This window comes from Miscanthus floridulus, chromosome 6 (genome assembly GCF_019320115.1).
Source record: "Miscanthus floridulus cultivar M001 chromosome 6, ASM1932011v1, whole genome shotgun sequence".
NCBI classification, from domain to species: domain Eukaryota; kingdom Viridiplantae; phylum Streptophyta; class Magnoliopsida; order Poales; family Poaceae; genus Miscanthus; species Miscanthus floridulus.
Window position 1 is genome coordinate 100,975,026 of NC_089585.1, and position 18,678 is coordinate 100,993,703.

Here is an 18,678-nt window from a genome sequence, read left to right on the forward strand (position 1 = left end):
AGGTTCTTGCGAGGTCTTTGTCGATCTTCACTTCCTCGAAGACAGCTTTGTATTACTGTACAGCTAGGATACGCGCCTCGTAGTGCATGTCCTTCACGAGCTTGTAGCAGGCTTTGTGAGCGTGCCTCTCGGCCCTCTCCTTGTATCCCTCGTCACATCTGTAGTAATCCTGCATATAAACATTATGTATGTAGTCATTATTTCAAGGATGTGATAGGAATGCGATGTATTGAGCAAGATAGTGCGGGGAAGGCTTACCCACAGCTCTTTCACAACCCGCTGCGCCTTGTTGTCGAATTTCCTGCCTTCCCGATCTCATGCATCGGGGGCAGAGGCGTAGTGCTCGAACATGTAGGCCGGCTCCACCCCTCCTGCCCAGGCCACCAGGCCGGGGAAGTGTTCCCTACACAGAAGACCCAGGATTCCACCGGGAAGGCGTTTGTGATCACCTGCAGCCACAACCTTCCATCCCCTGTCCAAGTGATTAACGAAAAAATATTAGTTTGTATTTTGCCATGTTAAACATATCAAATGAAGTAGCGATAACATCTTAAGATACTTACCTTGGCCCATTGGGGCGAATCACTGGTCGTTTCGTGAAAGGTATAGGATGTTCCGGGAGGCGTGAAGGGCCTCACAACCAGATCTTTGAAGCGGAGGAAGAGGAACCCCCCGTCGAGGGCTCCTCGTGCTCGCCCTCCTCCTCCTCATGCTCGCCCTCCTCCTCCTCATGCTCGCCCTCCTCCTGCTCGTCCTGCTCCTCGTGCTCCTCGTGCTCGTGCTGCTCCTCCTCCGCCTCCTCCTGAGGCGAGGGAGGTACAGGCGACGGCGGTCGAGTCGCTGCACGCGCCTACCGACCCTGGCCTCTTGGCCGACCCCTGCGCCTCCGCGGTGGCTCCTCAGCTGGAGCGAACATCGAGCTCCGATAAAACGACCCGACGGACCTCATACCGCCCACCATCTTTTGTCAATCACCTGCAATTAAAAAGAGTAAACTAATAAGCACATATAAACAGGATAACCTGAAAAAGAAATGCAAAATAAACGAAACATAATTAGAAAATGATAGTATTACTTGTATTAGAAATAGGCATCATGATCGGGATCAGCCGGATCATAACTCTCATCATCACTATCACACATGTTGAAATAATCAACACTATCCGAAGGACCAATGTTGTCATCATCGGCATTGCCTATACACACTCGCTCAAGTAATTCTAAGTCTTGCACATTTTCCACCTCATCTCCGTCGTCCTCTTCATCAACCCTTTCATTATCTACTTCCATTTCGATCGCACTGGTTAAGTCTATCTCAAAACTCCCTTCTAGCCCCTCCTCTTGATAGAACTCCCCGTCTAAGTTGTAATCTTGATCATTTGGGAGAGGTAGTCTACCATGTGGCGATGTCTTCTGCACAATATACCAACCCTTAAGACGGTCGTCGTTTGGGCACGCGTATGGTAGATAATAAACTTGCGTCGCCTGTTGAGCAACAACATAGACATCTTCCCCTAGATAGACGGAATCCTGACGAATTTCGACCAGCCCAAGATTAGGGGTCCGTCTCGTTACTGCAGGATCAAACCAATGACATTTGAATATGACAGACTTAAGGGGTTTGGAACCACGAAATTTGACTTCGTAGATTTCTTCGATTCTCCCATAATAATCGGCCCCATCAGTGCCGGGCGTAAGAACTCCGGTATTTGTGGTTCTCCGATTGGGCCGACTTTCCTCGTGTGCTGTCGTGTGAAAGCGACATCCATTCACGTCATAAGCGGCAAATGACCTGACCCTATACAGAAAGCCACTGGACACCTGTACTAACTCGGGATCCATAGACTCATCGGTTTGGCCCTGCAAGCTCAAGCAGGATATATCGTTAAACTAAGTACGAGCAACTTGTAATGTCAAACTAAGTACGAGCAAAGTTGGACAATACCTTCTGTGCGAACCAAGAAATGAAATCGGACTCTACCTCCAGGTACCTAGAGGATTGACACTTTGGACAGTACTTTGCTTTCTCGTGTCCTTTCCTAAATAGGACGCACCCCTTCGGACAAGCATGTATCTGCTCATATGGCATCTTGAGTGCACGAAGGAGTTTCTGCGACTCGTACATGCTCTTTGGCATAATGTGAGCTTCTGGAAGCAAGCTGCCAATAACTGCCAACGTAGCATCGTAACAATCTCGACTCATGCTAAATTGAGCCTTTAAGGCCATTACCTGTCCAATGGCATCCAGTTGAGAAACCTTTGTGTGGCCGTGAAGGGGTTTCTGTGCCGAAGACAACATGTCATAATACGCCTTTGCGGTTGCCTCTGGCTCCTCCTCCCCACCTTCTTCACCTACGTGTGCTTCATGAAAGTCATTTAGCCAGTCACCTACCTCGGCATCAACATCGAAATCTTCGACGCGTGCTCTCACGACCTCCTCTCTCATCCGATCGGCTTCACCGTGGTAGATCCACCGAGTATAATCTGCCGTGAATCCATTCTTGCAAAGATGAGTAGACATGACATCCTTTGGTTGCCGACGCCTGTTTGCACATCTACTGCACGGACACCAAATGGCTGACGCTCCTGGAACTAGGGCAAATGCTCTATCTATGAAAGCCTCCATCTTCTCAATCCATTCATCAGTCAAAGCACGCTGACTTGGGCGGCCCGTGTACATCCACTCACGGTCATCCATCCTCTGATATATATATATATATATATATATATATATATATATATATATATATATATATATATATATATATATATATATGACCTCCTCTCTCATCCGATCGGCTTTACCGTGGTAGATCCACCGAGTATAATCTGCCGTGAATCCATTCTTGCAAAGATGAGTAGACATGACATCCTTTGGTTGCCGACGCCTGTTTGCACATCTACTGCACGGACACCAAATGGCTGACGCTCCTGGAACTAGGGCAAATGCTCTATCTATGAAAGCCTCCGTCTTCTCAATCCATTCATCAGTCAAAGCACGCTGACTTGGGTGGCCCGTGTACATCCACTCACGGTCATCTATCCTCTGACATATATATATATATATATATATATATATATATATATATATATATATATATACATACATATATATATATATATATATATATATATATATATATATATATATATATATATATATATATATATATATATATACCAGCGAGACATTAAGAATCAATTGCATGTACACGATGTTCCTACCATCTAATAGGTCAGGATAGGTCCTAATCCTACCCGAGGATGCGTAGCTGTGGTTAGTCTCCATGGTCTACTCCGATCCAAGACAGAATTTTGGCAGCACCACCCTGTTGTTCTCCAAATACACGTCCCGGTAGGGAGATTGTGTATCCGGAGAACAACAGGGAGATGCTGCCGAAACTCTGCCTCGGAACGGAGTAGACCACGGAGACTAACCCCATCTACGCATCCTAGGGCTGTCCAAAAAACGTGGACAATTCGAAACAGATACGGTTATCGACATGCAAAGAGCTGCATATTTCTAACCGTATCTCTTTCGAACGGGAGACGCCTAACCGGGTTATGTGCTCTACAAACATGCATGATACAGAAAAGAGGGGTGTTTTATGCCTCACCTCGCTGTCCCGTAAACAGGAGAAGCCTCAACCGCTACAAGGTCCACGGAACACCAACAAACAGCCAGAAGCCTCAGTCCTCCCTAAAAGAATAAGTCTATTCAAATTTAAAATATCTTATATTTAACCGAATTTATAAGAAATAGTATCAACATGTATGAATTTAACCACTGACAGCAAGCTAGACTTTGCCTTTGACCTAAGTCACTGTAAGCCAAAACTCCTATCCAGTCAGCATGTTCATCCAATCATGGACCACCACATCACTTGTCAGCTTCCAATTGAGCCCAGTCAGCAGCCGGACATGGCAATCTTGTAATATATATACCTTCTATCAGTCAAACTAAAAATTGTTTGATCTAGCACTATTCTAGAGTTATCTCGTTTCTAGAATGGAGGGAGTATCAAAGAAGCAGCACCTGTGCCGTTTCTTCTTGTTTATTTATTAATTTTGTTGTTGGTTAGATACAAAATATTGCTAGCTTGATTCCCTGCGTCTGCGTGCATTTTTTTTATGAAGTCAGTTGCTACGAATAAACTAGCGGCTGCTGCGGCTGAACAGTGGTCATCGCGAACACAGAAACAGTACGTACATCAATTTCAAATACTACTAGGTTTATTTCGATGATCGAAGGAAGATTAGGCTCAGGTGCAGAAACAGTCCTCCCTAAAAGAGATATATAACAACTGTGAACTGTCTGATCAAATAGTAACCCAACTTGGCTTGTTGCCTTTACTGAATATATATATATATATATATATATATATATATATATATATATATATATATATGACTCTGTGACTAGCCAACAGGACACATCTAGTTAGAGACCTATCTATGTCGAATTTGCATCAGGAGAATTGAACTCTAGAAAGGCAGAGCTGTGTCCATTTGATGGAGAATCCAAACCGCAGTAGCATGGAGCACGTACAGGAGCAGACCCAGTAAGGACATGGGTGCACACATGTACACCCCCATAATTTTTGCAAAACAATCAAAGTTAGCAGGCATAATACATGCATAGTTGCATATACACTTGGAACTAGATGATCAAGATTACTGGTCACAAAGGCAAAGCTCTCACGACAACAAAACAATAGTAGATATCACCATCTTGTTAATCAAGATTCAGTCTTCAGTGAAAAGGAAAAATTCAGTTTTCAGTGAAAAGATCTTGGTCCTGGTAACAACAAAGTGGTTAGTTACAGGAATGTCTCTCCCGTATATTCCTGACTCTAGCCCTTCTCTTCCTTTGCCCTTATTCAATCCACTAATGCTACTGCTGGTGCTGAGCATCACGCACAGCTTGCAAGTGACAGCATGCTTTGGCTTCTACCCTTACCACACAAGAAGAGAAAGTGAGGCTGTAACAGCTAGCATGCTTTGATCTAGTTAGCATCTTTTTCTCCACATCTATAACAGGATTGACCTTGCGCATCTATCCTCATTGGATGGCACCAGTAGTGTGTCACCAACAACTAGCTCAAATGGAAAATCCACATGATTTTATTTTAAGATAAACAACACACACACACTAAATGGCCAAGAGAACAGCTGCTAGTCCACCAAGTGAGCTTTGTAAAGACAGACATATGACTATATTCATAGGCATGCTACAACTAGGAAGATTGCTAATGAAAAAAAACAGCCTACAAATTTTCAAAATATGGGGTGTCAGGCACTAGTTAACAGCTGTGGCTCACACCTGCGAATCTGTTACGTGTTGGGCTATCGCATAGATGGCCTCCTTGGATCCACTTAAGGTCCCGTCTGCTTCTAAAAAAACTTAAAATTAGCACCTGCTCTACTACTAATTTTAGCAACTCTCAGAGATCAAACTTGAGATGCTTGACTCTTCATAAAATTTAAAATAACTTATAATTTAAAACGAATCGAGTATTAATGTATGTTATAGGATGCTAAAGTTAGCAAGATCCAAATAGACCATAGTACCTAGTACTCCTTTTCATCCTGAAATACGAGATACCTGAGCAATTGTAGGATCAAATAATATTCGCTAAAAAACTAACTCACTCCTCACTAGTTAGTTTGGTTGTCAAGTTGTTTAATTTCCTAATAACACATAGTTTTTAATTAAAACACATTCATACTTGTTATTGATTTCAGCTATCAATTATAGAAGTCATTTTGTTCAAGATGGACCTAAAAGTCATACATGGATGTGGTTTAAAAAAAGCAAACAGGCATAGTTAATGTTGAACGATCAAAATACCTTATTTTTTTGAACATTTGATACTTTGTATTTCGACTGGGAGCGAGGGAGTATTTATTTTTGTCTTTATTTACCAATAATCATCCTTCAAAAGTTGGCCAACCATAAGACTCGCACCCATGATCACGCATACACAATGAAAGACATGCTCAAAAGAGGAATATCTAGTCCATTCCTCCCTTCTAGGTTTCAAAACGATATTTACAAATCAACTGTAGATTAAACTTTAAGCAATCAGACTTCAAAAGGCAAATCTGACTCAAAAAAGGATATCAAGGACAGTAGGAACATAATCAGACTAATAATCACAAATCATGACAACCTGCTAACACCAATTCAAGCATTCATCAGCCATCAACTCTAATTTATAAACTATCTCCATCCTCAAATGAACAGCTATTTTTGAAATCACTCTGATGGTGTCTAAGCAGGACAATATGAGAAGCAGTGAGAATACAATGGGGCTTAACGGAGAATGGGGGAAGCGGTGGGATCCTGCGGTGGGCTCCTGCGGCGACGGCGAAGTCTCCGCCGATTCTCTCCACAACCCTAGGGCGGTTTCGTGGGTGTGCTCGCGCCCGCGCTCGGTTTCACGGCGGGGACAGGGGCGTGGGCCAGCCGGTGGCTGTGGCAGACCGGCCGGGCGGGGGGAGGTCGACGGCCGGGCGGGCGGGCGAGGTGGGGAGGGAGGGGGCGCGTGGGGGGGAGCTCGACGGTGGCGGGCGTGGGGAGCACGATGGAGTGGGGAGGGAGGTCGACGACGACGCGAGTGGGGAGGGAGTGGAGTGGGGAGGAATGGAGAAATGGCCAGAGCCGGCCCGCGGCCTATCTATTTTGTGGCCTGTTTGCCAAGTGTCGGCCCGATACGATACTCGGCAACGTTTTTAAAAAAAATTTCCATCAGTTTGCCGAGTGTCGGCCGATGGCGCACTCGGTAAACTACTTAAAAATCCCTGTTCTCCCTTAAAAAATTCCATCAGTTTGCCGAGTGCCACCTATGCAGCACTCGGCAAACTTATTTCTATATTTCATGCTACCCTTTTCTTTCCTCTACTTAATTACTTTCCTCTATTTCATGTTTCATTAATTTTATGAAATGAACTTGCATTACACTTTGTTAGGTGCACTCACAAATGTATATTTCAAGCTTGTACAAAAATTGGACTATTATTTCCTGTGTTTGTATATCACGCATATAAAATTCAATAATTGCGACGAAAGAATTAAAATTACGAAATGGCTCCGAAAAATTGCCAAAAATTCACAAGAAGCGATCTTTGTTCTCTATTATATATACAAAAATTTTTTGAAGTGAAACTCCAAATCGACATTCAAATTGTCTCCTCATCTTACCGGATCTTTCTCACATCTCAGAAACTTCTCCGGAGATGATCCGATTTGTAAGCAACGTACGTGTCAACTTTGCCGAAACACTCTCAATTTTTTACCATAGCCTCCACGTATGATATCATGACAACTAGACGAATTTCATGATTTTCAGACTTCGTTTGTTTTTTATAGAATTTTCAGACGTTTCCGCCACGCGTTTCTGCTCATGTTTCACGAACACAATGTTCGAGATTTCTGGTCTGGCCTTGGATACAGTATCAAAACAAACTCAGTGAAAAGAATATCATTTTTTATTCACTTTTTTCGGATATTCGAAGCACTTGCAGTTCAAATCCAAAAAATTACCGAAAATTCATTTGACTAAAATAAATTGATGAAATATAGTAAAATAACTCAGAAATGTACATTACTTGAACAGAGAGCAACAAGTATTGTAAGACAACAGTACAAAAAGTTTGGGGGGGGGAATCAAAAAAAAATGTTTGCCGAGTGTAAGATTCTGACACTCGGCATATAACAGCGTTTACCGAGTGTCAAAAGGTGATACTCGGTATCGATGTGTGTTTGCCGAGTGTTGTATTTTGGCACTCGGCATATAGGTGGGTTTGCCGTGTGTTAGCGTGTGCCACTCGGCAAAAGGATAACGGAGATCGACGGTGTTACCGGACATGAAGTTGCCGTGTGTCTATTTTTTGCCGAGTGTAGGCACTCGGTATAAACTGTTATGCCGTGAGTTTTATTGTTGCCGAGTGTCGTCTTTGGGACACTCGGCAAACACCATGTTTGCCGAGTGCCCGAAATCGTGCCCACGGCAAAGGTGGGGACACTCGGCAACTTAGGTGTTTCCGGTAGTGAAATTAACACAAAACTACAAAAGAATAGTATACTGCACAGGAGTACAGGACAATCATGCCATGTTTAAGATCAAGTCAGAAACGATCCATTTTAGAATCACACATGAGGTTCACAAAAAAAGGTATATTACAAATCATTCAAGCATTCAGCAGTTCAGCTGAAGTAAGAGCCTGTACTTTTCTAGCTCTACACTAGAACCACAAACAGTCAGCCTACTTAGATTTATGAAATTCATGAAAAAAATCAGCACATATCTAGACAACGCTGCCTAAACAAGGCATCAGAGCATTTAGCCCACCGAGCCCTGGGTGTGGATCAGTAACCATGCATAAGGTGTTTCTGACAGCAAGTCAGGAAATTAAACTAGCTATCCAACAGTCCCATAAAGGGGATTCCCAATACAAAAGTTCCATAGAGTGGGGGAAAGTTTGGTGCAATATGCAATAACATCTAGCATCTACAGTTGAGAACACATGCCGTTTACAAGCCTACAGATTCAATAATTGAAATATACTGAAACTAAATGAAAAATAAATGAAAAGGATCATCCAAATAAATTATCTATACTGCATGTTTTAGTCCTCACCTGATTTAGCATCCACTTGAAGCCAATAGCTGCAGTGCACTCATTCTTGGAAGCACTACTGTTCCAATCCAAATTGTACACTTTATCCAAGGTATTTATTATAGAGTAAATGTTACTTCTCCTTTCTTTTCTAGAGAAAATTTCACCATTGGAGCTAACATTCATGTGGCTGTTAAGAAGGGTTTCAAACCAGCCACTTCTAGATCGTTGTGATGATATAATTGCAAAGAATTGGACAGCATTGCACTTGCACTCCTCCCTAGAAATTAAAATTATATTAGGCATTAAACAAACCAGATTGCTCAATCTTGCTTCAGGGCAAATCTCACCTGCTGTAAGTTATCGGTTGAGGATAATGCACAAATTGAACCTCAGAAGGAGGAACTGTGGACTTATTACATGGTTGCTCCGCAACCTCAATCTTGACGATTCTTGACAAGCCATCACTCCCTAGTTGCTTCATACACATTGAGCAAATAGATATCCCGCATAACATAGTCATAGCAAAGACAACCATTCTCAACAGGAGTGGTGATTTTTTCAGGGACTTCAAGTCAAATGCATTCTGCAAACAGATTCCGAGCAGTACAAAACCAATCAGAAGGTGCACAATGCATATTCCATTCAGTGCCAGTATATACATTGGAGCCCTTTTTTTAGGTAAGATCTGTCATTTTGTAACCTTGTGCTACAAAGTAACAAACCTTACAGCAAAATAACACACACAAGAATATTTCTATGTTGGAACGAGGTGAGTTGAGAAGCATCCATTTGGCTACATCTATATAATAAATAAACAAATAAAACTTCAAGATCTATCTGGTCCTTCCCAAACCCAGTTGTGTCCCCTAGGGGAGTTAAAATGGGCACGTACTATTCAAATCAGCTACGAGCCTTTACCAACATGGAAGATATGGCAAGGGATGAAAAGGGCCTTTTCTGTGAAGTACATTCTCAGATTCTGTCTCCGAACTGCCTTATACTAATGAATCTATCCCAACGAGGAGTATGACAGCTTTCGTTCTCATTCTCATCAAGGAAGACAAAAAAAACTGGTGGCCAAAAATGCTGGAAGTACTAATAAAGAGATAAACAAATGCAAGTCGAGATGCATATTATAGCCGGAAGATGCAGTCATCATCAATACGACACATCTGAGGTGACACGAGCATAATAAACCGACTAAATCAAGTGGATTCCTATTCTGCAACTCATACTACACCCAGAAATGGAATAGGGGAACAACAGATTCCTCCTTATTTCACCCGCGATAAAAAAGGATTGAACCAAAAACAACGGGATTGTATGTAACCAAAAACAGAACTTAATAACAATCTTCAGTTTTGAAATAGAGAACGGAAACGGCTCCGAACTTGGAACTAGCAGACACATAAAAGGGAGAAACAGAAACAGGAAACGATTAAAATCAAGAGCTTGTCTATCTAACACCAGGTAACACCTGAATTTCCCCCCCATAGATACTGTTCATCTTTCTCCTTGACACAAATCACAAGTAACAAATCACAAATCACAATAAACAAATCACAATTGTAGAAACAATTTTTTTTTCTATGTAAGGACAAAGAAAATTTTTTTAGTTTGGGTTGATAAAAATCACAATAAACAAAGGAAAGGTTGTGTTAGCATAAATCACAAGAAACATTTTTTTATATGAAAGGACAAGGACAAAAATGTGCTTTGTGCTGGCACAAATCACAATAAACAAAGGAAAAGTTTGGGGGACTAGGGTTGGGGTTATTGAAAGTCCTACAATGAAAAGAACTACAATTGCATATACTGAGAACTACAATTGCAGTACCCAGTAGCCGCAATTTACATTGTTGGTGATTGCAATTATGTAACTAAATTTTTAGTTTGTTTGGTTTTCGTCAACAACGGGTATTAATAGTGACAAAGCACTTTAATATGCAGTAGTATATTGTGGATGCATCTTATTTCTACAGTACTGCACCAAAATAACTGGAAAGTAGCTTGAGCATATTTTCCAAGATGTGACGTTTTGTGAACTCTGATTGAACAAGGAAATCATGTAACACAGAATAACTCAGATTGAATCAGCAACGCTTAAAAAGATTGGTTTAACGACATCCCTAACATGTTCCAAGTCTTCCTGAGGCAGGCAGGCACCAAGTGCTGCAACAAGCCACTCAACATAGTTGCGGCATGCCGGCATTACAGCCACCCAAGCAAAACTGTAGCAGCGGTGCTTAAAAAATTAAAATTTAACATCCTACTACCAAGTTAAGTCTTCCTAGGGCGAGGCAAGCACCAAGTGCCGCAACAAGTTCATGGAGCGTTTACCGCCACCCGACACAACTACCAGGGTTCAGACCCAACCATCCACCAAAAAGTTAAACCACGAAAGATTCCCCTGCTCAGCAGAAGAACATCGAGTTACTCACTTTCTCATACAGACGGGATAGCTCCTGGATGGGGACGATGCCCGCTGAAGTGTGCCCGTCGTGGCTGGAGGACGTCTCCAACATCTCATCGAACTTTATGAACTGGCCAACCTGAGCAGCAGCGAGATGTGCATAGCAGATGCGAGCAACTGTAGGCAGGCAAAACAAGGAAATCAGTTCTAGCAGATCTGATACACAAAAGCTCCTGGAGGTGATAAGAGTTTGAAATAGAGGGAAAAAAGGTGCCCAGGTAAACTTACCAACTGATATGGCTGTTGTGCTCCTTTGGTACCTGAAATAAAGTCCCAGGAAATCGCTTGTGAGCAGGAAAGTTTCATAACAAGACAAAGGTTAGCAAAAGTTTTTTCAAGCCTCTGCTTGCTATATTTACACATATGAGAGCGAATGTACCAGCTCCTGTAGGTCATCAGGTTTGTCATCATGCAGGAAGTGATGACATAGGCTTCAAATAATACATACATCTCTCAAGCATTGTTGGTACAATACATTATTGAAACTTGAGTTGCCACTTGAAGAAGAGTCCTACAGTATGAAATTTTAAAACAACAAATTAAAAAATATCATAAATCATTACTAACAAACAATTGGAAGAAAAAGCAAGCTCACACTACTGTTAGAGATAAAAAATATTAGCTCCGCAGGGCAGGGAGATTAGGGTTAGGGTTACTGAAAGTGCTACAATGAAAAGACTGGCATGACAACTCCATGCTCCATACAGAAATAACATAAGCGACGGCATCACTGCCCTCTACTAAACTAATCATAATTGTCGGCTCAGCACTTCTCATTACAATACCTAGTAACAAATAATACAAACATATCCATGCATACGAGTGCACATACACCATTGACAGGCACAATCAATAATACCAAATGTATGGACTAGATATACAGTGCCTTCCATTAAGTTGAACAGTATAGAAGTAATAAATAAGCTCATAAAGAAGATGTACAAAAATAAAAGAGAAAATTATTGTATAGATATTTCATATTCGACATTAGGCATGTGAACTAGCATATGATATATTGATATAAGCTTATACTGGTAGTTCTTACATATTAAGTCCATACTATGATTAAGTCCATACACAAGGCATTTGCTGACTGTCAAAAAGATGGCAGGTGCAGAAACAAAAGAAAATGGTCACATTTCTCACCCAACAGTAAGCCTAAAATAAAAAAAAGTTCACGCCTAGATTAAAGAACCTATAATTCTACTACAGGGAAAGGCATGCCACATAAACTCAAAAAAGCTATTGCGCAACAATGCCAAGAGGAAAAAACATGTTGAGTCAAAGCTATCAATTCAGTATTACCAAATTAAGCCTGCATGTTATGTGCACCAACATACAAAAGGACAAAAATTAGAAACAAATGCAGTACACTTACATCACAGTTATAATTAGTTCCAGAGCAAGAGATGGAGCGATAGAGATCAGAATCAACACTTGGAAACTGCGAGCACTGAACATCTTCAACATCCTGGCCTTCTAAATCATAAGAGCTCAATATCTCAACAAAACTAGGACGCCTCTTCCTAGCCGTCTATCAGAAATATCAAAATTCTATCATGACTACGAATAGAGAAAGCCAATGAAAAAAACACTAATAATACAAGCATCACCACAGACATAGTGAACTATTAATTTCAAGTACTAAATAAAAGATAAATACCACATATGCTTTTAACTATTGAAAAATAGAATAAACATTTCACAAGCAAAGTAATAATTCAAAGGAAATATAAACTGCTAGAACTAATATGAACAAATACTCTAAACTAATCTGAAAAGATATTCTGTAAAACAGCCCCAAAATAACAACAACAAATATAGATGAATACAATAATCTGGAAGCACCGAAAGAAAGATCATATTCAAAGAAAGATCATATAATAGTAAATCAAATTCATAGTACATATAATAGTAAATTTGCCAACAAAGAAAGATCATATTCAACAAACACATAATATAGTGTACCTGGAAGCACCGGAAGTGAAAGTCCACATGGAGAGACCTGCAGCAAAGAATGGACAGACAATGTTTCAGAATAATAAGACCAATTGTTGCCATTGCTATTAATAAGAATTTCAAATGATGTGAAGTTGTCTTTGGACAAAAAAGCACATAATAGAATAACAAATTATTACAGGTCAATGACCATGCCAAAAACAAAGATCAAATTACAATGAACAGGAAGGAAACCAATGATCCCATCTTATGAACAAACAATTACAATATCAGGTAATCTTAGAACAAGCATAGAAACAGAGAAAATCTAAAGACGAATAACACATACAAGATAAAATTGCTCACAGGAGAAAACAAAAGCCTAACAAACAGCACCAAAATTTACTAATCTTGTCCTTTTTGTGTGCCAAATTATTTTATAATAAATTCCATTACTATCATTATTTGTTTTCATGTCGAATATTAGGCTGCCACAAACGACACTTTTATCCCAACCACAACGAGGCAAACTGTTGGCCTGTGACACAGGTCAAAAAAAATTAACTCAACGTATATTTTCCCCTCCAGAGCCTCGGCACTACAGTAGATGAATAAGCTTCTACTGTCATAAACATTAGCAAGCCCCCCTGCTCCTTTTCATTTGAATTAACTATTAATTTCAAGTAAAGAAAATCTTCCCATTGGTCACCAATTTGCCCAATCGGACAAACACATGGATGAAAAAATCAATTTCACGATCCAAGTGCTAACCAGGAATTCACTTCTATTGCAGCTCTTAAATTCATCTACTCTGACAAACTGATAGCACCGACCAGAGGACAACCTAGATCTAACTCCTTCTTGAACATGTCAAGGTCATTAGTAATTACCTACGAAATCGGGTTGGCACAAACTACCTCTTCCTTTGTTTCTACCAGCCGTGCTAGGTCTAGAGACTGCTCGATAGCAGCTCCGACGAGCTATTTATGCTGACCAAACAGCAGGGACATGAGTCTCAGGAATGCAGGGAAAACAAAGGATAGAAGAGTAGGTTATGGAGGAGTCCGACTACTACGGAGACACCATCTGCAGTAGGAGATGCCTAAACCTAAGCCTAAGCATCAGCATACACAACACAGGAGCAAAAATCATATCAACAGAAACTGGATTTGCAACATCTAATCAAAAACTGAATCCAAAAACTCACCGGCGAGAGAAATCGACAATGGAGAAGACTTGAGCTCAGACTCTGCTTCCGGGTCCACATCAGACTCCACCTCCGCCTCCGGCTACACCTCAGCCTCGGCCTTGGACTCAACGTCCGCCTCCGCCTCCACAAACTAGATGAACACAAAATGAACCAAAACATCCGTCTCCACCGGCGAGAAAGCCAATCTCCGCCGGAGCACACAAACCTAGGGTTTCGTCGAGCAGAGGAGCACAAGCTCCACAACGGGAGGAGGCGTTGAGGAGCCCGCACGGAGGATGGGGGAGAGAGAGGAGGCCATCGAGCCCCTCCCGTGCTGGCAAGGCGCCCGCAAGGGCGACGTCGCCTAGCAGCCGCCGCTTCGCGCCCACCACCGCCTCGGGAGGGAAGGGGAGAGAGAGGGATGAAGGGGAGGGAGAAACAGAGGTGAGAGGTATGTGAGGGAGGACGGAGGAGGAGGACGAGGAGGGTGGCCGCAGCCGCCGCACCGGTCGTCGCCGCCCTGTCCACGTCGAAATGGAGAGGGAGAGAGAGACCGATAGAGAGGGAGAGAGGGGAGACGCACAAAGACGGGGAGGGGCGGAGCGGCGAGGTCGCCTCTCCTACCAGGAGAGCGTCGGAGGGGAGGGGTGGAGCGGCGAGGTCGGGAGAGCGTCGACAATGGGGAAATGGGAGAAATCGTGCAGGCGCGACTCTCAAAAATTAAACAGCGACGCCGATGGCCAGACCCAATATGACAGAGACACAGAACAACCAGCATAGATCTGGCGTTCCATTCTTCATCCTACGAACAGAATATCCATGTGCCAACGAAGAAGAAACACACATGTGTTGTATAGCATTCCTGTTACTTATAGCTCAATAAAAGCGACATGAACCAAAGTATGGAATTAGGCAGATTATGAATAATAGTAATAAAAAGATAAATTCTCGAAATTCTTACGATAACTAGAAATATCTGGCCTATAATTCAACAACCTCTAATCATCATCACCAATAATATATATATTAAATATATTCCTTTTAAAAGATACCTTATATGGCAATATGAAAAATACATAAGATAACTCCTAAAGGCATCTAAATGACCCATTTCTTTCATTATGAAAACAGTTTTAAAAAACTCCAAAATTTACATCTAAATTACCCATTTTGTTTTCTCTCTTGTTTCTTCTTCTTTCTTAGTGTGTTGCTAGCTGTCAGTTTTGCCATATTTTGATGTTTTTTTCATAAAATGCTGGCAATTATCCTAGAATTTTAGTAAAATAATCAGAAATATCTAACCTTGAATTTAGTAGCAAATAATAGCCCTTAATTTATTATATTTTCTATAAATTACCCCTCTATTGTTACAACAAATACATAAAGTAACCCCATAGATATGTACCCTTCGAAGCCCAGCTTTCTACTCGCAGTTCATTGTCTCGCGGTCCATCCTACTCCGGCCTCTAGCTTACCCTTCACCCTTTGCACGGTATATCATAACTAAGCCATGCTTTGAGCTTCACCCATACAAGACTTGCACATGATCAAGCGGGATTGCGGGAACATTGCTTTGATGGGCTTAGGATGCCAGACTTCTAGCCTTTTCTAAAACCATACTCTATTACGGTGCCTATGTTGGAAAAACATAGAACTTAATTTTAGAAAAAAAAATCTAGATCTGGTTTCATATTTTTCTGATCCAACCAAAATTTCAAGATTGATTCTGATTTTAGAATTCTTAATTGCATATTTTTTCCAAAAAAATAATTTGAAAAAATATTTTTATAATTTTTTTAATAATGTCACCTTTCTAAATTAACAAGGTAGTCCGTTTTATATCTACTGTGACTGACTTCGATGGAGGACCGCTGGCATGGTTAACTAAAACTGTTTTCAAAATCAGTCCCTATCAGATGGCTTCAAAAGTGACGGGTCTCAAAATTCGATACTCTTATTGGGAGAGGCAAAAAGAGACTTCAGTAGTAGTTGAGTGGGCCTCCTCTATTAGTGCCACGAGGGCACTCCCAATGCAGAAACCATCATAATTTTTATGGACATTAATTGTACTGCCACATAAGCGTTTTACTGATGTGGCAAGGTAGTTATTGAATAAAGAAAGCAAAAATCATATAAACCGGGTCTAAATTAGAAACCATGTCTACATAAGAACTAAGACACGAAGGGATATGATTGGTAGAGAATGGAGAGAAAACGTATGATTGGATTAAAAATTGCAATCCATTAGGTTCATAGTTTTCTATATATAATGTCTATGAAAATTACGTATAGGTTCTAGCATTGAGACTGCTCTAAGTTTTATTGGCTCTCGTAATTTTATAGTTCATGCTCCGCAACTGGTACATCGGGACAACAAGACAAGATGTGCAATCTGGTTATATAATTACTTCGAGTCGTCGAGATCGGCAGGCAAACTAGCTAGGCCCAGCAGAAAGAGACCTGTCTGATAAAAAAAAAGATTAAGTCCACTTTTCGCTCATCAATTATTGGGTTCGTCTAATTTTGACCCTCAACTATAAAACCGTCTAATGCTAGTACCCCAACTATCAAAACCGTTCACTTTTTTCACCAGGCGTGGGTGAGGCTATTTTGTCCCACGTGGAGCGGTTTTGACCACGCCACGCTGGCGTTGACCTCCATCTCAGTGACATGTGGGGCCCACATGTCATCAACTCAACCCCTCCCTCTCCATCCTCACGGCCACTCCTCGACGCCTCCTCTCTCCGCTCGCGGCGGGGCAGTCGCTGCTCCCTCGCGGGCGCAACTCCCTCCAACGCGGCGGCGCTGACCTCGGCGTTGACCGTGCCATGCTGGCCCCTCTCTTTCCTCCCGTCACCAGCGGCGAGCAGGCTACGGCTGCAGCGCGCAAGCAGCATGGCGGTAAGCAAGCAGGCTGCGGCGGCGGCGCACGAGCAGGGCGGTGGTGCTTGAGTAAGTGGCGGCGGCGGCGCCCGAGCAGCACGGCAGCGCGCGAGCAGGCTACGGCGGCTGCCGCCTCCCTGCGCCGCAACCGAGCTCGCCGGTTTCGCCTCCAAAATTCATCACCTACACTCGACCTCTCTTCAATTCCTCTTACACGTAGCCTCCCGAGGTTCCTAGCTACCTTGTGGACGCGGTCGCACCGGCTTTCGTGCACCAGAGAACTCGCCCTGGCTATCTGACGCGGCGGAACCGCGGCAGCGGCGTCACGTGCACGCGCAGATGATGGCTCGGCATGGGTGAGACGGGGCACAGCACTGTGCCCAACCAGGCACGCAGTGGCGGTAGGGCTCTCAACCATGGCGCGGACGCGGCAGACACACAGATCGGCGTGGCAGAGCCAGCGTGGAGCAGAGGCACGCGCGGCAATGGTCAGTCGACTAGCCGTCGAGCGTTATAATGACAAGGGCACGGTCGGGTGCGGCAGCGAGGCAGCAGCATGATGCGGCAGCCAAGCAGTAGGGGCAGCGAGGGTGCAACAGGTCAGCAGGACCGGCCAAGGCAGTGACCGGAGAAGCGGCGACGGCAGAGCGAGGCTAGAGCGGCTCAGTCACGGCACGGACGGGACAGCGGGTCGGCCAGGTGAACTGCTATGACAACGCGGCGAGGCAGCACGATGTAGGGCGAGCAGGAGCTCGGCCCTCAACGATCGGACGCGGTGACCGCAGACACCGGCCGAAACAGAGTGCTGCACGATTTTGGCGTGCGTGTTTCATATATTTCACTGTGGCACTCTGGCACTTCCCGGTTTCATGCAATTGGCAGGGAAGAACAGAGGCCCCAACATCGGTTTGTCAGCTGTGTAGCTTGGAGAGGGAGGCGTGGTCAAAACCTCTCAACGTCGATCAAAACAACATTGCCCCCGCCTAGGTGCAAAAAGTGAACGGATTTGATAGCTGAGGTACTGGTATTGGACGGTTTTGTAGTTGAGAATTAAAATTAGACCTAACACAATAGTCGAGAGGCCAAAAGTAGACTTAATCAAAAAAAAAAAGATGGACTGTTGACTAGGAATTGTGCCAATTTGGCAGCCGTGAAGGACCTGAGTACTGTAGCAGATAAATAAATCTGTTTTTTAGGGAAGATAAATAAATATGTTGGTTCTAAAAGATCCCGACGACCCAACATAACCCACCCTCACGTCGCCGCAACCGTGCCAACGACGCGATCAATTCAGTAGTCCGTAGACAATTTGCTAAGAAGATCTTCTCACGCAGATCGTTAAAACCTCTGAACCTCACCCATACATAGCAGCACATCATTGTTTGAATTGACCACATAACATTACTTTTGCTTTTGGCAGTGTTGAATTCACTCTAGTTGTTTTCTTATTTTCCTATCTTTCTCTATCAATTCAAGAATCAACTTTCTTGAAACAAAAATAATTTGCCTTTTGAAGTGATGCTAGCTTCAATGATACCTCAGTTACATAGCATTTGCCAAGTTCAATTGGA

General features: G+C 42.7%; 1 protein-coding gene across 1 annotated transcript; it reads right to left on the reverse strand.

Annotated features, from left to right (window-relative positions):
* Positions 1 to 634: 634 nt before the first annotated feature.
* LOC136460914 (uncharacterized) lies at positions 635 to 11,149 on the reverse strand. The gene is made up of 5 exons (XM_066460440.1): positions 11,066 to 11,149; positions 8,972 to 9,207; positions 8,643 to 8,901; positions 952 to 975; positions 635 to 802 (listed from the first exon to the last, which is right to left on the reverse strand). Exons 1-5 carry the CDS (start codon positions 11,147 to 11,149, stop codon positions 635 to 637), a joined length of 771 nt encoding a protein of 256 aa, XP_066316537.1.
* Positions 11,150 to 18,678: the final 7,529 nt, after the last annotated feature.

What these genes read in the sequence shown, in the direction of transcription:
- LOC136460914 (XM_066460440.1), bottom strand. Translation starts at nt 11,149, where the DNA reads ATGTTGGAGACGTCCTCCAGCCACGACGGGCACACTTCAGCGGGCATC. An exon ending in TCAAGTGGATGCTAAATCAG is followed by an intron (nt 976 to 8,642) that starts GTGAGGACTAAA and finishes TTTTAATTGCAG; the next exon opens with GTGATTGACAAAAGATGGTG. An exon ending in TTGACAAAAGATGGTGGGCG is followed by an intron (nt 803 to 951) that starts GTATGAGGTCCG and finishes CCCTCGCCTCAG; the next exon opens with GAGGAGGCGGAGGAGGAGCA.